The sequence below is a fragment of the Carcharhinus amblyrhynchos genome, chromosome 12 (genome assembly GCF_965287045.1).
Source record: "Carcharhinus amblyrhynchos chromosome 12, sCarAmb.v2.hapA, whole genome shotgun sequence".
Classification (NCBI taxonomy): Eukaryota; Metazoa; Chordata; class Chondrichthyes; order Carcharhiniformes; family Carcharhinidae; genus Carcharhinus; species Carcharhinus amblyrhynchos.
In genome coordinates, this window is record NC_137335.1 from 66,550,918 (window position 1) to 66,572,858 (window position 21,941).

Below are 21,941 nucleotides of genomic sequence, written 5' to 3' on the forward strand. Positions count from 1 at the left end.
TCGTCTGCTCCAGCAAACAATTTCCTGCAATGCTTCTTCACATTCCCTGTTCCTGGAGGAGGAGGAGGATTTGGATTCCAAATTAATGATCAGAACAAAATTTCTCTCATCCTCAGTGGAACTGTAACCCACAGAAAGTGCATTTTAATTTATCCAGTTTTATTATGGGTTGGACACCAACAATAATTCCACGCTAAGACCTCAGTGTTTATCCAGCAAATCCAAATTCATGTTCCATCATGAAACACATCACTGATGTATACCTTAGAAAATGTTCTAATAAATAAGTTTACAAATCTGTGATTTTATGAAGATAAGCCATTTAGACACAATAGGCCAGGAGTGTTGGTGTTTTATGCCAGATGTTAATGAGTGGCTTATTTTTGGTTAAATTGTTGATGCCTTACGTCTGATTGAACAAAGCCAGTCACACGCTACAAATTGAACCACATTTGTTTAGTTATTAGTTTAACTCTATCTCCTTTTTTCGTATAGTAGGTGCAATTTCTCCTTACTTATCCTGAATGGGAAGTTCTGGACAGTGGTAGTGTCCCTATTGCTGGTCCAGAAACTCTGGGTTCAAGTCCCACACCAGGACTTGTTGGCCATGGAAGATGCATTCATGATGCAGTTCAAAAGGACAATAATCAGCCTGGGATTGCATCCACTACTCTCCAAAAGGGGAAAAGTGTGTACGAAGATATTCTCAAAAAATTTACAAAATGGTCTCCTGTGTCTGCGAAGATTTTCTCCAGGTGCTCCAATTTGCTCCCAACTCCAAGGATGTGTGGATTATGTTGATTGGCCGCACTAAATTGCCCCTAAGTGTCAGGGGGATTAGCAAGTTAAATACAGGGGATAGGGCCTGGGCGGGATTGTTGTCGGTGCAGGCATGCTGGGCCAAATGGCCTCCTTCTGCACTGTAGGGATTCTATGATTCTCTGAAATATCTTATTTTGGAATGTTTCTTATTGCAGGTTGAAATTGAAAAGAAATGGATTAGAATTGAAGGAGAAGATCCAGACAAACCCGGAGATTGTGCAACCCAATGAACCTTGCAGTGTACATAATCACCAACATTATATTGTAACAATTATTGACTATAATTTTAAGATTACGGCCTCATTGTTTGAAAAGTGATGTGGAGTGTGTAGTGATATCCAAAGTTGAGGATATTATTCTTTGAACTTTCTGTATGACTATGTATTTTCTCAGCGCTCTCCCCCCCGGACTTTCCCACTAGCCCTTTGTGGCCCTCAAGTATCTGCCTATGTTTCTGACCATCATCAGTGCCATTTGTAACTGCTGTCATGCAGAGGTAGCCCAGTGTAGACCCTTCATCTGATGTTTCCCACCTCCAATGGGAAGTTATCTTACTCTGCCTGGTGCCATAAGATATTGGAGCAGGATTAGGCCATTCAGCCCATCAAGTTGGCTCCACCATTCGATCATTGGCTGATAAGTTTCTCAACCCCATCCTCCTGCTTTTTACCTGTAACCTTTGATCCCTTTAGCAATGGAGAACCTATCTATCTCCGTCTTAAATACACTGAATAACCACCTACAGAAATTCCTCCTCATCTCGGTTCTAAAGGGTTGTCCCTTTGTTGTGTGGCTGTGCCCTCGGATTTTAGTCTCTCCTACAGATGGAAACATCTTTCCTACATCCACTGTATTCAGGCTTTTCAGTATTCTGTAAGTTTCAGTGAGATTCCTGTCATTCTTCTAAACTCCATCGGGTGCAGACCCAGAGTCCTCAACTGCAGCTGTGTGACTCAGCTTGGAAAGTCAGTACAATGCATAGTACCATGCCTTGTTTCTCCATCATTGTCTGTAGTGAGAGAATTCAGTAATCTATGAAGGAATTGGTTTACTAAATAGCATTCTGATCTTTTTGATATTAGTGACTTGGTCATGGTGTAGTTTTGAAGTCTGCAGATAACACACAACCCAGAAATGTAGTCAATAGTGAGAATCAGACTTTAGGAGGACATGGCAAAACGGGCAGACGCATGGCAGATGAACTTTAACCTAGAGTACGCAGTGGTGTATTTTGATAGGATTGTCAAGAAGAATATAAACTAAGTCTACAATTTTAATGGGGATGCAGGAACAGACAAACCTAGGGACGTATATATATAAAACTTTGAACGCGGTAGGACAAGTTGAGGTGGCTGTTGAAAAACAAATGGAGACAGAGTACGAGAGCAAGAAAATGACACTAAACCTTTATAAATCATTGGTTAGCTCAAGTTAGAGTGTTGTATCCAGTTCTGGGTATCACGTTTTAGAGTGGATATGAAGGTTTTAGTGAGGGTGGTGAGGAGCTTTACTGGAATAGTCCCAGTAATGAAGGACTTCAGTTATAGGGAAAGACTAGAGAAGCTGGGGTTGTTCTCCTTAAAAGTCAGTCCTCTGTATCTATGGGAGAGATATCCTCCCCTACTGTCATACTTTAGCCTCCCCACCTTGCTTCTCAAACCTGACCCCTCATGTCTCTCACTCCCCTTGCCAGGGCCTGCTAGCCTGACTCTGGCTTAAGTCTGGGCTCCACTTTCTAAGGACTACCTGAACACTCAGCAGTGGCACTCATGCCTGGCAATGTTTGGACCATAGAGCTTTAAGCCATTTGAATGGCTGGCAGCTCTCCAAGGTAGTAGTGCTTCCTCCTGAGATAGGGGAGGAAGTCTTGCCGTAGAGCAATTAACATTATTCTCATCATTAAATTGCAGAGTGGCAGCCTACCGTATGTGGACAGGATTGCCACTGTAAAATCCAGCCCGTGATGTTAAACCTTAGAAAAGGGTACCCTATCATGAAGGGAGATAGATTCCTTTGCACTAAGTGGCATCTGTCAGTTAGTTCTTGTTGTCCTGTTAAGCTATAGCCTGTACAGAGAGCCTCGGAAGAGGTACGTTGCTTCAAGCTTTCCCTTTTGTGATATTGTGAATTAGTATAGTGGAATGTGTTACAGGAGTTGGAGCCCTACTTCAAACCTTTGCTCCCAGACTGATTCCAGCCAACAGTTTTAAGCATTAAGCAAGGGCTAAGAGACATTAGTAAGCGTACAGCTATATTTCTTTATAACATTCAAGATTATGGTCAATTCTATAGATCTATTGTCCACCAAGAACTTAATAATAATTGTCTTCAGTTTGAATACTGGTAGCAGTTCAAATAAAAATTATTTCCCAAATCTTAAGTGATCATTTGCTTTAGAATTAAACTATTACTGCAAAAAAAATGCTTTATTTGATCAATATTTCTATTTTTTGGATGCAGAATACTAATAACTACTCTTAATCATCAATCCATTGCACTGTTAGCTAATTTCATTCCTCACTAGTGCCTTGTGTCATGATGCAAATCTCTATATTGAAAACTGATTTTTGTTCAATTGAAAGCAAATACTATAGAATTGTGGGGAGAATAGAAACAATGCTAGTTTCAATAAATGTTTAAATATTCACAAAGTCAGCAACATTGTTTGATGTAAACAGCACACACTATTAGGTAATGATTTTGTTAGTTGCATTATATATACCTAGACCCAGCAATAGATTTGCACCTCTTCGCAACCCTTCGTTCCCTGTCAGTAGGTATAATGAGTGCTGCAATGGGAAGCTTGAATCTGTAACTGTGATGTACCAAATCGGAGTTCTTGATATTGATACTGAGAGCTAGATTCTGAGTTCACACATTGACAGTTTAAACAATCTATTAAATAATTAACTGTCTTTGATGTGGGGTCCAAATAGGAGTTTTGTTTGTTTTTAAAAAGGGAATAACTACTTGAGGAGATTTAAGATCTTTAAATGGGTTCTATAAATGCAAGTTTTTTCCACTATCAAGTTTGTCAGAGGGAGACCCCTGTATTGGATAGCAAAAAGATTATTCTTTTCATTACCATATGGTTGCTGAGGTCAACCCATTGGTGGAAACAATATGGAGGTGACGTAGAATGAGGGTCCATGGGGGCGGGGGGGGGGGCGGTGTGAGGATTAGAGGGCCTAGCAGCTTCTAAAACTGGGAGACAGTTCCAGCAAACCGAAGTGAGCCTTTTAATTGTGTTCAATTTGAATACTTGTAGTACTTCTAGTAAAAGTTAATATTTCCCCAAATCAAGTGATAAATTGCTTTAGAATTAAACTGTTTCTGCCTCAGCTCTCACTGCCCCCATGGCTGCTGATCCCTTTTGGCTGACCGGATCTGACTGAATGCTGTTTGCAGAGCGAAAATCACACGTATTGGGGTATTTCTTACTGAGGCAGGTCTTGGGATATCTCCTGACTCAATCTATCAGTTTCAAATGTCAAAATCCAGCCCCAGGTGCCCAGCACTAAGGTAACTCATCTTGATTAATACAAGGACGTACACAAGAAACATCATGGCCAAAAGTCTCCCAACTTGCCCACTGTGGGAACTGTAGCAGGCGAGACAGAAAATTTGATGGGCCATTGAGCTCGGGTGGGTATTTCTGTTTTTGGGGTGTGTGCAGCTAGAGAATCCTGCCCCACTTATTTTCAAAGGTGAATAGAAATTCAAATGAGTAACCTGGACAAACTTTATTTCTTTAGTCCTTGGATTATTGTAAGACAATACAGTGCAGATGCAGTGTCTCTAACCCGGCTATGCAAAAAACAGAGGTTTCCAAAAACTGTACATTTTTACTAAATAAGTCAGATAACTAATGGGACAATTTTGCTAGGTGTGCTACATTGGTACACAAAACTAGTTATTGGCTGTGTGTGCTGGTCTTTTCTCATGCTCCAAGGACTCGAAGCAATCCTTGACCTCACCCGACTGGGGATTTTTTTCAAACATTAATTCTTCAGTACAATGTATTTCTTTTCAAACTTTAATAAAAAGAAACTTAATCATTTGATTTTGTGTGTCTCCAATTAATTGAATGAATTTTTTTTTCAGTCCCGAGTCACCGATTCAGAGACCTTGTACCAATACAATAAAAAATTATTTCCAAATGCAAATCTTTTATTTCTTATGAGATTTGCAAAGGCAAACAGTCTGAATTTGAATGTCACCATGTGTATTTAACTAAATTTACAGAAAGGGCATTCTTAACGAGTTAGTGTTTGAAGATGATCTTACATAGATATCATAGAATCTTACAATGCAGAAGGAGGCCATTTGGCTCATCGAGTACACTGACTGCAATTCCACCCAGGTCCTATCCCTACAACCTAATGCATTTATCCTAGTATTCCCCGACACAAAGGGGCAATTTAGCATGGCCAATTCACCTAACCAGCACATCTCTGGACTGTGGGAGGAAACTGGAGCACCCAAAGAAAACCCACACAGACACGGGGAGAACATGCAAACTCCACACAGACAGTGACCCAAGCTGGGAACTGAACCCAGGTCCCTGGAGCTCTGAGGCAGCAGTGCTAACCATTGTGCCACCCTTATTCATAAGACCTTTTGTGCTCTGTGATTGAGAAGATTGAGATTCTATCATCCAGATGCAAATGGCACATCACATGAAAATGATGTAATTCAATATGACTGACATGTTTTGCTATTTGCTTACCAAAACACACAGCTCAAATGAACATCTTTCATGATGTGGTGTGCATTTAACTCATAACCATTCCTCAAATAATTTGATGTGCTGCTGTTAGAGCATGCATGATACCATGGGAATGGTAGATTTTGTGGGAGCGGGTGGTGGAAGGGGAGGGGGGGGGCGGGGGGGCGGTTCAGGATTTAATATCCGCCATCCCTGGAAATAAAATTGATATTGAGTCAGCTTGCTTCACACTGGCCTGCCCAGCAGCCATGATATGCTGCAGGTGGGTTTAACAAGGTTAACATAGGGTTTTTGTCCCACACTGGGGAGGACGTTCAGCTTTCTGACACTGCCTGGCAATCCAATTGGCTGGTGGCTCCATCTGTCCTGCCAGTACCATGGGCATAAATGGCTGCTGCTGGGATTGCAGCAAGGAAGATGGAAAATGCCCAGGGCTCACGTGAAAGGCAGTACAGTGGTTAACAGCGGTGCCTCAGTGCCAGGGACCCAGGTTTGATTCCGGCCTTGGGTGACTGTGTGTGTGAAGTTCATATGTTGCCACACCCCCACCCTCTACCCCCCCCCCCCCCCCCCTATGTTTGCATGGGGGTTCCTCTGGGTGCTCTTGTTTTCTCCCATACTCCATAGATGTGCAGATTAGGTTGATTGGCCATGTTAAATAGCCCATTAGTGTGCAGGGTGGGATTACAGGGACAGGGTGTGGGTGGAATTGTTGTCAGTGCAGACTTGATGGATTGAATGGCCTCCTTGTGCACTGTGGGGGGTTCTGTGCTAAAGCTGGTGAGTCTGCGGTCCTGGCTAGGAAGGAGGTTAGGAAGAAGCAACAATTTTGAGCTTGGGAGTCGGGGGGTTACAGAAAAAGCAGCCAATGTGTTATGGGGGTGAGTTGGGGGCAGATGGGAAGATGGTGTGGTGGCCACCTGTCCTACTTGTATATCCCCGCACTGGAAACATGCTGGGCGGGATCTTGTCAAATAGTTTCACCTATCTGGCCTCCAGCCAGTGGTAAATGTACAGATAATTAGGTGCTGGGAAAAACAGAGGAAGGAAGAAATAAAATTGATTCATGCCCTTGTAGAAATACGCATGGATATGTGTAATTGCATTAAGGTGTTGAATTTCTCCTGCTTTTCAAGGAGATAGATTTACATTTAGTAGTGCTGTTACATGTATATGCAGTACAGTATACCACAAAAGTGAATATGACATTGTCTAATACAACCACAGAATAATGCTGTTTATTCGTTATTCTAAGTCCTCGGTGTTGATAATGCTATATGACTGAATCATTTATGATTTGATTTTTTAAAAGTTTAAAATGTTAAAAGTAAACTTATACCTAGCTCTCCTATTTAACAAACAACGTGAATTAATTATACATTTCCCTTGGCAGATTTGGGTGAGCTTTGGAAATGCATGCTTCATTTTTTTGAATTAAATTTCAGCACCAAGTAAAATATTTTTGATGCTTCACTTGCATTATGATATATATTAAATTGCCATTTCTGAATGACCCCTCTGAACAGTGTTTGTTTTCCATTTCCATAACTGACACGATGAAATCATGAGTTTGGACTGAATTCACTCAAATCCGGAGCGGTTTTGATATGTGTTATTGTCAATAGAATAGAAGAGTAAAGCTTGCTCTCAAGCCCCTTTGCAATGATTGATCCTCTGGTCACCTGAGACCGTGAGGGCCCCTGTGTGGTGGCAGTCTCCTGCACTGTGACAAGAAGCCTGTCAATCACTGTGGCACTCAAAGGTATCTGCCAGAAGGGTGACGAAGAGGCTGCCCCATCTGGAGAGCCCTTAGAGGTACCCCAGGTGGCATCAGCTGGTGTCCATTCTCCACCATGCGATATGTTTGGCCCTCCAAGCTTTCCTGAAAGGGACAAGGAGCTGGATGTGACTCCAAGCTCCATGTCCCCCCATTCCCTGGACTCTGGGTCCCTGAGCATAGTGACAGGGCAGTGGAATGTTGTACCCATGATTGCTTCTATAATCTGCTGAGATAGTCACCAGTTTGTCAATGGAGGAATCCATAGATTCTGTTGAGAGGGTGACCACAGAGTACATGGCCTGTGCACTCCAAAGTCCATGTCCAACCATGCAGCCCTTGCATATCTCTGTCACATCTCCATGTACCTCACACTGGACTTTCAGCATCTGCCACCTGACAACTCCAGAAGCTCGTCATCCGACTGGGACTCAGCATTTGGCTCTCCTCCAGCACGCCGCTAACTGCCAAAGGCCTGCTTCACTAATTGCAATTATACAGGGCCTTAGTAAGGCCAAAGCTGGATATTGTGTGCAGTTTTGATCTCCTTATCTGAGGAAGGATGTTCGTGCTGTAGAGAGAGAGTGCAGTGAAGGTTTACTAGACTGATTCCTGAGATAGCGGGACTGACATACGAGGAGAAATTAAGTTGTCTAGGATTGTATTCACTGGACTTGAGAAGAATGAGGGGAGAATCTCATAGAAACCTACGAAATTCTAACAGGATTATACGGTAGATGCAGAAAGGATGTTCGTCATGGTGGGGGAGACTAGAACCATGGGTCATAGTCTAAGGATACGAAGTAAACATTTTAGGACTGAGATGAGGAGAAATTTCTTCACCCAGAGAGTGCTGGGCTTGTGGAATTCACAGAAAACAGCTAAGGCAAAAACATTGAGTGTTTTCAAGAAGGAGTTAGATATAGCTCTTGCGGATTAAAGGAAATGAAGGGAAGGTGGGAGCAGGTTATCAAGTTAGATGATCAGCTATGATCAGAATGAATGGCAGAACAGGCTGAAAAGGCCAAATGGCTTTCTCTTGCTTCAATTTTCTATGTATCTATGTTTCCAACTCAGTCTCATTCATCTTCAGCAGTCTGTGATTCCCTTTGTTCTGAGGCATGACTCCTCACCAAGGTGCTATTATCTGCACTGGTGCTGGGTGCGGAGTAAGTATGTGTTGCTGCATACTTGAGGCAGCCTGTTCCTCCTCAGAGGTTAGTGTGCGATCCTCGGGGTTTGCAGTGGTGGCAGCAGTCAATGAAGCACCTGTGCAGGAACCAAAAATAGGGAAGGATAGTTCAACCTTAGAGGAGAATGTACATAGGCAGACAGCCATATTGGCAACACTTAAAGCACTGTAAGGTGTTACTCTTTGTTTTCATTTTGCAATTTGCAACATGTCGTCAATCCTTCCTTCTCAATGCACGGGAGCATTCCTGAGCAGTTCCTATCAATGTCTCTTGCAAAACAGCATGCAACCTTCTCTAAGCCCTGTTAACATATATCTTTAAGTGGCCATTTAGGACCATTGTATCTTTAGTTGTACTCCCCATAGCATTTAAAATGAGGAAATAAAATCTCTCACTGTGGAAGGACACCACCAACAGTAATATACATGTTGTCGAGAAGACAATGATAATATCTCACATTTTGATTTCTGAGCCACTTTAAACTGTGCATGATCAAGAATTAACATCAAGGTACCCATCAAGTGGAAAGGAAAGTAGATTAGTATGTATGACATTGAATACTGTTAAACTTAGATTTGATATGAATGTTTTGATTCAAATTGCAAGAGAATAAAGTATGCAAACCTTAGACTTGAAAGGTAATGCTAAATCTGGGAGACCTGGCATATATGAAACCCCTAACATCTGCTTGTATAATGTTCAGTGCTCGCTATCAGATTTTCCTTTTCATATTTTTTTTCTCTCCTTTTCACCTGAAGTTTTCTCCCATAACTCTAGATTCCAGCCAGTTTCCTACTGATTATAACAGTGACTGTATTTCAATAGCCCTTTGTGAGCTCTGAAGCACTTAGGGATGTCCTGGGGTCATGAAAGATAGATAAATAAATGTAAGGTTTCCTTTTTCCTTTTTCTTCCACTGTCTTTGGAGCAGCAAATATTAAAGAGTGCCAGGGACATTGCTTCCAATCGCTCTGTTGCTCTAAAACAAATTAGTTTCACTGAAGATCATAGAATAGAATCCCTGCATTGCAGGAGGCCATTCAGCCCATTGAGTTGGCACTGAGTCTCCAACAGAGTATCTCACACAGGCCCTATCCCTGCAACTCCATATATTTACCCTACTACTCCCCATTTCATATCGCACCAACCAAACAAATGAAACATTCAACACATCAGTTTGTGGTAGATTCTGACTCAACTCCAATAAAAAGAGTCCATAGACTCATAAAATCTTGAGTAGCATAGTTTTATTTTGTTTACCTGCAGGCAATGATGGTATGTCTACTCCTCATTATTTGAGCACATGCAAGCTGTAAATGACATTATCATCTTCTGTGGGTCCTCTCATGACACAAATGTGTGATCTGAAATTGATATGGATGTGTGCAGAACTGGCAGTTCTTGTCATTATTGTTGGTGCTTGGTGGGGCCTGCCTCTCGGATGGTGGAAACTGTGATTTTGGCCTCGATGGTCCCCAAAGCATTTCAGTGCTTGCTTCCAGGTTTGGTGTAGTGTTTTCCCAAGAGTGGAAGTTAGTAAGGCTTTTTCAGGCTATCCATGTATCATTGGTACGCGACTTCTTGATGACGTTTGCCCTGAGCTAGTTCATCTGCAGTTGATGACTCCTCTGGTAAAGAGCCCCATCTGGTGGTCTGAAAACAAAGTGGGATATCTTTGAGTCCCTTGTAGTGTTGCAGCAAGTTCTTTAGAAGTTAAAATTAATGATGGCAGATACTGTTTGATGCAAGTACATTAAGCTCTTGTACAATGATTTTGTGTCTAATTTCTGGCAGTAAAAAAGAAACTTAGGGATAAATTGCATTAACCTTAAGGACAGGTACAGCGATTTCAGTGCGTGATTAATCATGGCCATCGATTGAAATGAAGTCAGGATGCCAACTTTGTATCACATACAGCAGATTTCTTCACAATGGCTTCCATTTATTTTCCCAGCTATATGCAATGTCACCACAGAAGGGCTATTAATCCACCCATTTCTGGGAATAACTCATTTCTGCAGAAGCCATTAAGCTAACCATATCCTACCTTGTCGACAATTTTAAAATGTAATTAACTATGGAAAGCACTCAAAAAACATGCAGAATTGTAGCAACAACCAGAAGATATAATCCAGCAACTAACCTGCAAGTAGGTGTGACTGATCACAGGGGTTGTCTAGCCGGCACACCAGATCCAGCAGGTAAGTGGAAAGGCTTCCTTGATGTGAAAGTCCTCATTTGATTTACTTCTGGGTATCCCACTTGGGAAAAGTTGTTGCTATCCACTGACAAATTGAAAATCAGTAATATTAACCTGTTTTCAAAACACTATGATATTAAATGTGCTGATTGGCCTCCTCCTGGCTACAGGTTGGAGGTGAGTTTGGATTGGAGTTCAGATTTTTAAAACTTAAACCTCCCACCCAGTCCAAACCAATCCATTTTATGGGGTGAAGGTTCCCCTCTAAATATCAGGGCTACGCATATGGCAGCATAAAGGGAGTTTTGACATTGACAGCACAGGTATCAAGCACAGCAGAATGAGCTGGTCAGGATCAGGAACTGGTTCAAAAAAGCTGAGCAAAAGTCTGAAACCTGACATGGACACATAATGGATGGAAGGAACAAAGTTTGGAATCCACTCTACTGGTGAAAAAAATGCCAAATCTGGGGAAGACTTTAAATCAGGCACATATTTTTGAATAAACTTCATGGTAATATATGCAGATTTCTTTTACACTTTCGTAGTATGTGGACGTAGCTGGAAAGGCTATCATTTGTTGTCTATTCCTAAATGCCCTTGAGAAGGTGATGGTGTGCCACTTTTTTGAACTGTAGCACTCCATCTGGTGGAGGTATAGTTCCATATACTTCCAAGTCAGGATCGTATGTTGCTTGGATGGAAACCTCCAGATGGTGGTGCTCCCATTCATCGGCTGGTCCTCTCCAAGGTGGCGCAAGCATGGGCTTGGAGGATGCTGTCAAAGGAGGCTTGGCAAGTTGCTACAAACAAAAGAAATATGTTCAAGCCTTGTGCCTTTTTGCAGCTTGGGGAACCTGATGTATTCTCCAGGGCAAACATTTGCCCAATTAGAATTGACTGAGCTAGTAGACAGAACTGACTTACTAATCTGTCAGTATTCTTTTCTCCTTTAACATAAATTGTTGTAATCATTTGAAATTTGGCGTTTTTGCATTTGTCCTAATGAGTGCAAGATGAAAAGCTTCAGCAACATGCTTCTCTCTCCAACAATATTCAAGTTCTGTACTGCCAAGTGGCTCATATAGATAACAAAAAAGCATCAAAATATCACATTTCTGGATATAAGTTAGCAGCAAGGTATTGCTCAGGATTAGTAAAAAGTCTCATAATACCAAGTGAAAGTCCAAAAGGTTTATTTGGTAGCTTAAGCTTTTGGAGTGCAGCTCACCTGATGAAGGAGCAGCGTTCCGAAAGCTCGTGCTACCAAATAAACCTGTTGGACTTCAACCTGGTGTCGTGAGACTTCCTACTGTGCCGCCGCCCCCCCCCCCCCCCCCCCGCCCCAGTCCAACACCAGCATCTCCACATCATTACTCAGACTTGACCCCCTTGAACAAGACCTTGAATCCATCCTTGGTATTTTGCATCATTACCATTATACAATCTGTCATTAGCTCTCCTAGAATGGATGTATGTTAAATGTCCTCCCTCTCAGCTGGATGCAAGGAGATTCTGTAGTATAATTTCAAAGGAGTGCAGAAGATTTGTCCCTTTTGTCCTGGCCAACACATAATCTCTTAATATCATCAAATTAGATTATCTGGTTACTGGGACATTGCTGCTTGCTGTGGGAAAATTGGCTGTTGTGTCCCCTACTTTACAAAAGTGATAACACTACGAGATTGCTTGATTGACTGTAAAGAAGTTTCCAATCCAAGGGTTCCCCTATGACCTAGTGTTAGATGTTATTGAACTGATAATCCACAAACCCAGGGCATTGCTCTAGGGCTCGACGGTTGGATCCCGCCACAGTCAATGCTCAAGTTTCAATTTCATAAAATAAACCTAAGTTTGAAAGAAAGAACAACACGTGGTTTCTCTGCAATAGATGCGGTGCATCCTTTTTTATTTACATTCTAATTGGGAATCTCATTAAATAAATGATTCCTTATAGAAATGCCAATTCTGTTATTACTCTGTCTTCTAAATTAATATTAAGTGACTATATTGTACAGCATTTTGTGCCTTGCTTTGCCGCAAGCTCTTTGGCTATTTCAATAATGTTATTTTAATATCACAGTAATGCAGTGAATCAGTACCATCATGAGCTGGTTCCTCTAAGCAAAGAAAATAATTGGACCATTGATGTCCTAAATTAAACCGAGAATGTGCAGAATTCACTCAATATCATTCATTGATTTCCACAGGCAATAGGCATGAATTCAATACTGTTTAATACTCAATATTGTTCAGCTGCTCTCCACTGGAAATAACTTTAACTGTTCCAGACAGGGCACATCCTTTTATAATTCACAAATCAATGGAGCAATGAGAGATATTGGATCACTAGCCACATTTAGTAGGTCTTTTTAATCTCCCTCAAATCCTGTTTTTGTGCATTTTGGAAAACAATGGAATGGGTATTAACAAAGGTGAGGTCATCTAACAGCAGACAGACAGACCAATCTTTGGTTCATGTGCCACCTGGTTCACAAAGGCCATTCAAGTCTGCACCAACTTCCTGACAGAGTATCTTGCCCATGCCCTCTCCATTGCCCTATCCTGTAACCCCATCCATTTCCCATGGTTAATTGACACATTTTGGGACACTGAGCGACAATTTAGCATGGGAAATTCACCTAATCTTCATATCTTTGGACTATGAGAGGAAACCCATGTAGGCACGGGGAGAACGTGAAAACTCCACACAGCAGTCACCCAAGATGGGAACTAAACCCAGGTCCCTGGCGGTGTGAGGCAGTAGTACTAACTACTGTGCCAGCCATCTCTACATTAGCCACTGCACTTCAGAAGTACTCCATTGCCTGTGAAGTGCTTTCACCTTCAGTTTAATGGCAACCAATGCCATAATCATTAGTATTTACACTCCAACGCTTGACTGTATTGAGCAAACCAAAGGGCTTTCTTATGAAGAGCTGGATTCTGCTCTGTCAGCTATCCCAAAACAAAATAAATTGATTCTTCTGTGGGATTTTGATGTCAGAGTTGGATGCAACTGCACCATCTGGAAGGGCACCATTGGAAAAGAAGGAGTGGGGAAATCAAATAGCAATGGTCTCCTCCTTCTCATCAAATACATTCAACATGAGCTCACCATCACAAACATCCTCCTTCGTCAGCAGAGGTCCTTAATATTAAATGGGAAGGATAGACAAACCAGTTTCAGTATTCTCTCACAAGTAGGCATGACAAAAATTGAGGCTATAATCTTCTGCCATCAGCTTCATTGACTTGGTCATTTAGTTCAGATGTCAGTTACCACACTCCCAAAGCAGGTCTTCTCTCCCCAGTTCAATCAGAGCAGACACATCAGAGAACAGAAGCAACGCTGTCGCAAATTGTCCTGGCCAGGAAACTGCACCCATTGGGACCAATACCCTTGTGGTTGAAAATTCACAAGCCAAGAAAAAAACATGCATTTCCAACCCTAACCTGGAATGTGCACACCCTTATGGATAATCATAAGGGTGATTATCCATCATTCTGCAATGGCCTGGAAGGAGAACCTCCATAGAATCTCAGGACTTGCAAGATATAGCATTGAAGCTGCTGCTCTCAGTGAAACCAGACTCCCTGCACAAAGCTAGCCAGCTTAGAGAGAAAGGAGGAGCACACAATTGCTTCTGGAAGAGGGAACTAGAGGAGGATTGCCATATCCTTGAAGCTGAGTTTGCCTTCAAAATAGAATCACAGATATACTTAGGAATGTAGGAGTTGGGAGCAGAAGTACGCAAATTCAGCCCTTTGAACCTGCTCTGCCACTTAATTGGATCATGATATCTCCCTGCTCTCAAATCCACCTCCCCACCTGTTTCCCATATTCCCTTATCCTTTTTTCAAATTAAAATGCATCAATCTCCTTCCTGAAACCATTCAATGATTCAGACTCCGCCACACTATGGGCCAGCAAATTCCACGATACTCACAGAAGTTCCAATTGGCATTGACAACAGTTTACGACCTTGCAATCATTTAAATGGCGAAATTTGGTGATAGCACAACTGTGAGGGTGGGAGTTCATAGGAGCAGGATACATAAGATGGGCAGGCGGTGGTTCGGTCCCTTGGTAATAAGGATAGTTGATGGGGAAACAAAAGTCACAGATAGGATATTTGGGTGCTCTTCCGAAGTGATGGTGGGCACAGAAGGACATTGCTGAGACAGAAATATTGCAGAGTTTTAGTAGGTGCAGACGGGACATTAGGCCGCCTCAGACAAGAGGGAGACCCTGGGCCCTGCTGACGTCTTTACCCAGGGCGATGACACGTCATTGTTTATGACGTCACAATGAAAGAAGACGCAACGTCATTGCTTTATGGCGTCACGCTCAGCGAAACGTCACGGATTTATGACGTCACGAACCTAGCAACCGGGTCTTTTGACCGAGGCGGGAGGCGCTTGCTCTCAGCATCATGGCCTGCTCGGGGAACGCCAACCTTGTGGTGAGTCACCCTCCCAACAGTACTCGCAGCGGACAGCCACTGAACTGGGACCCACCCCTCTGTGTAAAGCCAGTGAGGTTGAAAAAGAGCCATTAGACCCCAACATTCTGCTTGGGCGGGACAGACTAACACATGTTCCTTTCCCGCAGCCTCCCAGCACAGACTAGATAATATTCCAAGCTCGTATCCCGCTACTATCACATTGCACCACCACTTTGTTCTCTTCTGCCCCCCCCCCCACCACCTACAAACTCCAGGAATCCCAGCTCAGTGGAGGAAAGAGTTCTTTGTATATCAGCAACAATTTGATTTGAGACCCGAGCCAAAAGCTGAGAAATCACACCCTTCTGGTTAACTTTTCTTTTGGAATTTTTGTTACGATGCTGAAGCAATTAGTCAAAAGGTCCCTTTTTAAAAAATAACTTTTATGTTTTGAAACTGATGAAGGGTCGTCCAGCCTTGAAACGTTGGCTCTTCTCTCTCCACAGATGCTGTCTGATCTGCTGAGATTTTCCAGCATTTTCTTTCTAGTTGAGCTGATTTTAATCCTGGTAGCAGGTGTTAAAATGGCACCTGGATGTCCCCTGCTGTTTTCCTGATGTATTTGTGTTTTAACTATTGGTTTATAATTCAAAAGTAATGCCCACCTCACATCGAGCAGTTCTAGGTCTCCTTAAAGAAATTAAAATTGTTTTCCAATGATGTCAATACTCAAATTTGCTGGGATATCTATCAGGAGATTGTGCCCCTTGCCTCAGATTTCTGCAGCTTTCTGCCGTTTTCTGCAGTAGGACCACCAAGAACTGGTTGATTGAGAATGGGTGGGGGTGAGTTTTGAGTAACAGTGCAACCCAGTTTATACTCATCCACTAGCAGATTTAGTAAAGGCTGCTGGCAAAAAATCTATTTGCCATGTTGGAGATTTGCTAATTGGATGTGGGGTGTCTACTAAATCTCTAAGGAGACTTTATTGGATTCTGTTAAAATTGTTTTTAACTTGGCTCCAAATTTTACTTAGCAGTGTAGATTTCCTGGAGTTTGTAAAACTGACCAGGGAAACGGTGATGAGTTTGAGCAACAGTCTAGTGGGGGTTTTCCCATCTGAAAAAGATCTCGTTGTACTTGCTGTCTCGTTCCTCTGGCTAACATCTGGTACTTGTAGCGTCTACTTGTGTGGACTTAGCTTTTGTTTTCCAACTTCTGTGAACTTCAAATTGACAAGGTCAGGTCAGGACAGGACACATATTAGATGTATATGGTATCATGTCAAAAGAGAAAGACGCTGAATATCATGACTGATGTGCTATGGTAAGATCACTGTATGCAGCTGGAGGTGGAAGAAGAGGCTCATCACTCATCATCAAATGAAAACAAAGCTTACCCCAAAAGCATGGGAAAGTGAAATGTTGAGGTCTGCAGATCTGATCGCAATAGAATCTGCAGGGTGTCCTGCCCTGAGGGACGTTTAGTAGAGAGATTCTGAAGTTTTTAGAAGAGAATTCATCCTTCTAAAAAAGTTTGAACTCAACTGGGAACTCTAGCAAATAGAAAATGAGGATAAGAGTTTGTGACTGAAAGGGTTAGTAATCTCTCAAATTAGAAATCCTGAGCTGCAAGCTGTATCTCAGGAAAAAATATGTTAAAACCACAGGTCCCAATTAAAATAGACTCAGGTAAGAGTCAAGGACCATTTAATTGAACGATCTGCAGCTGAAGTTCACGTTGGCCCATTAGAACAAGGGACAATGGAAGGGGAGGTTGGTATACCATTGGTCAGAGATACAGCTATAATTTCTTCATGATATAACATGCGCTAGTTATAATTGGACACTATACCGTTACGTACACATGATGTGTAATCTTTAACTGAGAATGGATAGAGAATAACTCCTATACTTTTATTGGTGTATGCTAACTGTAATCAAATTTGTAACTCTAATTGCTTGTGTATTTTTGAATTCTGCACTGTAACTGGTCTGAATGACTTAGTCGGAGACCTGTAGTTCTGCAGTTTGTCAATGAATCATCTTGAAACCACTCTGTGACTTTATCTGGCTTTGAGGAAACAATAGTTTTAAATGCACCAAAAAAACATTGTGACAGCCCCGTAACAACCTGTAATTTAAATGAGAAGCAGTCCTTTTTTGTTAGCTTTGATATGGCTGGACAAGCACTATGAAAATGTAGCTAGGAAAACTATTCGGACCAGTAAGAAATAGAACATAGAACATAGAACATTACAGCGCGGAACAGGCCCTTCGGCCCACAATGTTGCGCCGACCAGTCTTATTTTTAAAGAAAAATAGTGTGACATTCACCAGCAAACGGTGACAGAACTGGAGTAAGAGCATGAAGATATGAATAAAAGATAAAAAGGGTTGAAAGAAGAAAGCACAAGCAGAACTCAGCCACTGAGGTCATAGCATGGAACTCGAAGAGCAATCAGTTTTGTCATCCTTAAGAACTGAATGATCGAGTTACCAGTCATGTGGAAAATACAAATGAGCTCGATAAATTGGCATTCTGCAGAGGCAGAAACTGTCTGGTGTTTGAGGATGCTGAGGAGGACTTGGCAATGGAAAATCCCAAGAGAGAACACCAGTCTTGGAACAAGTTAGCAATTCAGGAAAATTGTTTAATAAATATAACAAGAAGGAAGAAATGTTGGATGTAGAAGTAGGATTTGATGCAACTACAACAAAAGTAAAATGGCAGTTGTCTGAAACCATGCAAAGCACAAGAAGGGAAAGATGGATTCACTTCTTGAAGAAACTCAGAAATGGATAAACTGGATTGTGAAAGTTGATGCAGTGGAATAAAGAATAACTCGAGTCTGAGCCGAAGATTGGTTATTCCAGATGGCAAAAGGAAGACATTAAAAAATGAAACCTTTGGATTTAAGGTGGTGTGCTGGAGAGGACTAGACAAAGCAGCAATTCGGAGAGAAAAGAGATTGCACGCCAGAACAAGATTTGTGCTTTCAGCAATCACATGACCAGTTTTGTAAGTCATGTATCCTTTTTATCTCGCAGTGTTATGCCACCTATATATGAAAAAGAGAGAAAGAATGTGAGCTTTATAAAAGTTGAAACTACAAAAATGATCTGACTGTTCATAACATACTCATTTCTTTTCAGCCTAGACTCTATAAATCTGTTATTGAGGATGTCATCAACAATGTAAATGATTTTTTCCTCGAAGAGGGCATTGATGATCATGTTCTTAAGGATCTAAAGCAGGTACATGGTTCTTTTGGTACCACAAAAGTTTTAGTTTCCTGCTCTAAACATATAACCACTCTAAGTTTAGAAACATATGTATGGCAATAAGGCTGCTTGACCTGGACATAAAAATATTTGAATATAAGAAATAGGAGTTGGAATAAATAGGTCTACTCTCCCACTAAATAAAATCATGGCTGATCCTTAAACTCAACTCTACTTTCCTGCCTGATTTCCACATTCCCTGATTTTCCATGTGTTCCTATTAGACAATCTTTAGTCTGTGCCAATATGTTGCCCCTTACATCATGCGCTTTTATGCAATAACCTTTGATGTGGCACCTTTTCAAATGGCTTTTTAAAATCTAAGTACAGTACATTCACTGGTACCTCTTTTATCCACAACACATTTAACTTCTTTAAAGAACGCCAATAAATTGGTTAAACATGATTTCCCTTTCATAAAACTGTGTTGACTCTACCCTTGAATTTTTCCAAGTGCCCTGCTATACCATCTTTGATAATGGCTTCTGACATTTTCCCCGTGACAGATATTAGGCTAACTGGCCCATAGTTTCCTGCTTTTCTTTCCTTCCCTTTTTGAAGTCTGGAGCGTAAAGGCTTATGGATATGTTTCTAGCCCAGAGCCCCAGAAGCTAATTAAGGCCCACTTAAGCACCTCAGCCAGCCACTGCTGTTATTTAACTGGCAACCAACATTAGAGTGGCCATGTGAGGAGCCCAAAAAGCAAACCCTGTTAGGTCCTTGGTTTAAAGGCTCTTAGTGTCTGGTCTTGGAACTGGCAGACGCAGCACGGATTCGTTAAGGGGACGTCGTGTTTGACGAATTTGTTGGATTTCTATGAGGATGTGACTAGTGCGGTAGACAGAGGGGAACCGGTGGATGTGGTGTTTTTAGATTTCCAAAAGGCGTTTGATAAGGCGCCTCAAAAGGTTGTGACAGAAGGTTAGGGTGCATGGAGTTGGGGGTAAGGTGTTAGCGTGGATTGATTGTCTAATAAGAAGCAGAGAGTTGGTATCAATGGGTGCTATTCTGGTTGGCAGTTGGTGACTAGTGGGGTGCTGCAGGGATCAGTGCTGGGGCCTGAACTGTTTACCATTTATATAGATGATCTGGAGGAGGGGGCTGAGTGTAGGGTGACGAAATTTTGCTGATGACACGAAGATGAGTGGAAAAGCAAATTGCATGGAGGGCGTGGAAGGTCTGCAGAGAGATCTGGATAGGCTGAGCGAGTGGGCAAGGACCTGGCAGTTGGAATATAATGTTAGCAAGTGTGAGGTTATCTGCTTTGGCAGGAATAATAGTAGGAGGGATTATTATTTAAAGGGCAAAAAACTGCAGCATACTACGGTGCAGAAGGACCTGGGGGTTCTTGTGCACGAGTCGCAGAAACCTAGTCTGCAGGTGCAGCAGGTGATCAAGAAGGCGAATGGAATGTTGGCCTTTATAGCGAGGGGGATAGAATATAAAAGCAGGGAGGTCTTGCTGCAACTGTACAGGGCACTAGTGAGGCCACAGCTGGAGTACTGTGTGCAGTTTTGGTCGATGCACTTGCAGAAGGTTACATTGGCCTTGGAGGGAGTGCAGAGAAGGTTCACTAGGCTGATACCGGAGATGAGGGCGTTAGCCTATGAAGAGAGACTAAATAGACTGGGTCTGTACTCGTTGGAGTTTAGAAGGCTGAGGGGGGAATATTATAGAGACATATAAGATAATGAAGGGGATAGATAGGGTAGAGGTAGAGAGATTCTTCCCGCTTAAAAAGGATAGCAGAACTAGAGGGCACAGCCTCAAGATAAGGGGGGGGCAGTTTAGATCAGAGTTGAGGGGGAACTTCTTCACTCAAAGGGTGGTGAACCTCTGGAATTCTCTGCCCGTTGAAGTGGTGGAGGCTACCTCGCTGAATATATTTAAGTCACGTGTAGATAGGTTTCTGATAGACAGGGGAATTAAGGGTTATGGGGAGAAAGTGGGAAAGTGGAATTGATCCACTTCAGATCAGCCATGATCTTATTGAATGGCAGGGCAGACTCGAAGGGCTAGATGGCCTACTCCTGCTCCTATTATGTTCTTATGTTCATTGGAAATAGAAGCCCTGCTGAGAGTCACCCACCTGCCCTTTCTTCCTCACTCCTGCCCTCACTCACCTGAGGCTTCGATCCTTTGTTGATCCTCAGCCTCTGTTGAGTACATTACCAGCAGCAGCCACTGTCCTGGGGTTGACAGGCAATGGAGAGCCCTCCTTAGTGGAGGGGCGTGATGTATTTAAGAATCATGATTTCCACTGTCGGGGACCTGATAGTATATACTTCCGCTGGGTCTTCCCCAACAGTGATGAGGGCCTCCTGCTGGTTCTCAAGCCGGTGGATGAGACCCATTACTCAATTCTATTTGCTTTTTTGATTATTTTCTGTAATTATCCATGATACCTTTATGATCAATGTACATGAAACCCTAAATCTCTTCCGATCTCCGCTGTTTCTGCCTCTTCACCATTTAGATAGTAGAGCATTCATCAAATTGATTCGAATAATATTTTGATAGTTATGATATTACTTTTGGATTGTCCATCACCAATGAGCTGTGTGCTCTTAATATTCAGTAGCTTATCACATATTCTTGAATCTCTCAAATCAATTTTTGTAATTGTTTTTAAATCTCTTGTTCTTTATGCATTCAGCTTTGGGAGAGCAAACTTCTGCAATCCAGAGCTGTGGAAAGCTTTTTCAGGGAGAATAATCACCAGCAGATCATCTTGGAGCTCCAGCAGCAGAAGACCCATCAAGCTGTACACACGTCATCAGGTTTGTTCAAACTGCAGGATAGATTTTTTAAAAAAATGTATTTTAGTAGTGTCCCTTCTACTGTATCATCTGGAAAGACTATTACAGGACTAGTGGATCTTCTGTTCTTTTTCATTAGTAGAGAAGCAAAATTTCTTCTAACCAGTCTTGTGGTCCGGGAGTGAGATGGGTTAAAAAAGAAAAGTAGAGTGGAGTGTTTGAGAAATAACATCAATGGTTCAGGAACCTCAGCATCCTTTTAATAAAACACAAAACTTATAGCAGTGACTCGATTGCACAAATGAGAAATAAATACAAAGGAGTGAAGAAGAATGCAGGTACAATAGGTAAAGCATTTAAATTGGGATGAAAAAACTGCAAAAATGTAACATTTAAATCTAAATACAAAGATAGAATATGACAAAATTGAGTGTTTCGTCCTTTTTTATGAAGTCCCAATATTTAAGGTTAAATCAGCAGTGAGTAGGGTGGGGGGAGTTATTTTCTTGATCTTATTTCTCAGTAAATGCTAATTTCTTGGGATAAAAATTAGGATAAGGAGATAGAGAGCTGTTTCACTGGGTCTCTACCTTGACATTGTTTTGCGATTTTTGGTGCTTCATTGTGACTGTAATTGTAGAATCATTAGAACCCTACAGTGCAGAAAGAGGCCCTTTGGCCCATTGAGTCTGCACCAAACACAATCCCACCCAGGCCCTACCCCCATAT

The 21,941-nt window shown here is 42.0% G+C and overlaps 1 protein-coding gene across 1 annotated transcript in view; it reads left to right on the forward strand.

The window, feature by feature from the left end:
* Positions 1-21,941, forward strand: part of LOC145350468 (stonin-1-like) — a 90,060-nt gene that overhangs the window by 26,164 nt on the left and 41,955 nt on the right. The window contains exons 5-6 of the mRNA XM_080199667.1: positions 18,325-18,426; positions 21,110-21,233. Of these exons, the coding sequence (XP_080055793.1) occupies positions 18,325-18,426; positions 21,110-21,233 (226 nt within the window). The remainder of the gene's footprint in view (positions 1-18,324; positions 18,427-21,109; positions 21,234-21,941) is intronic.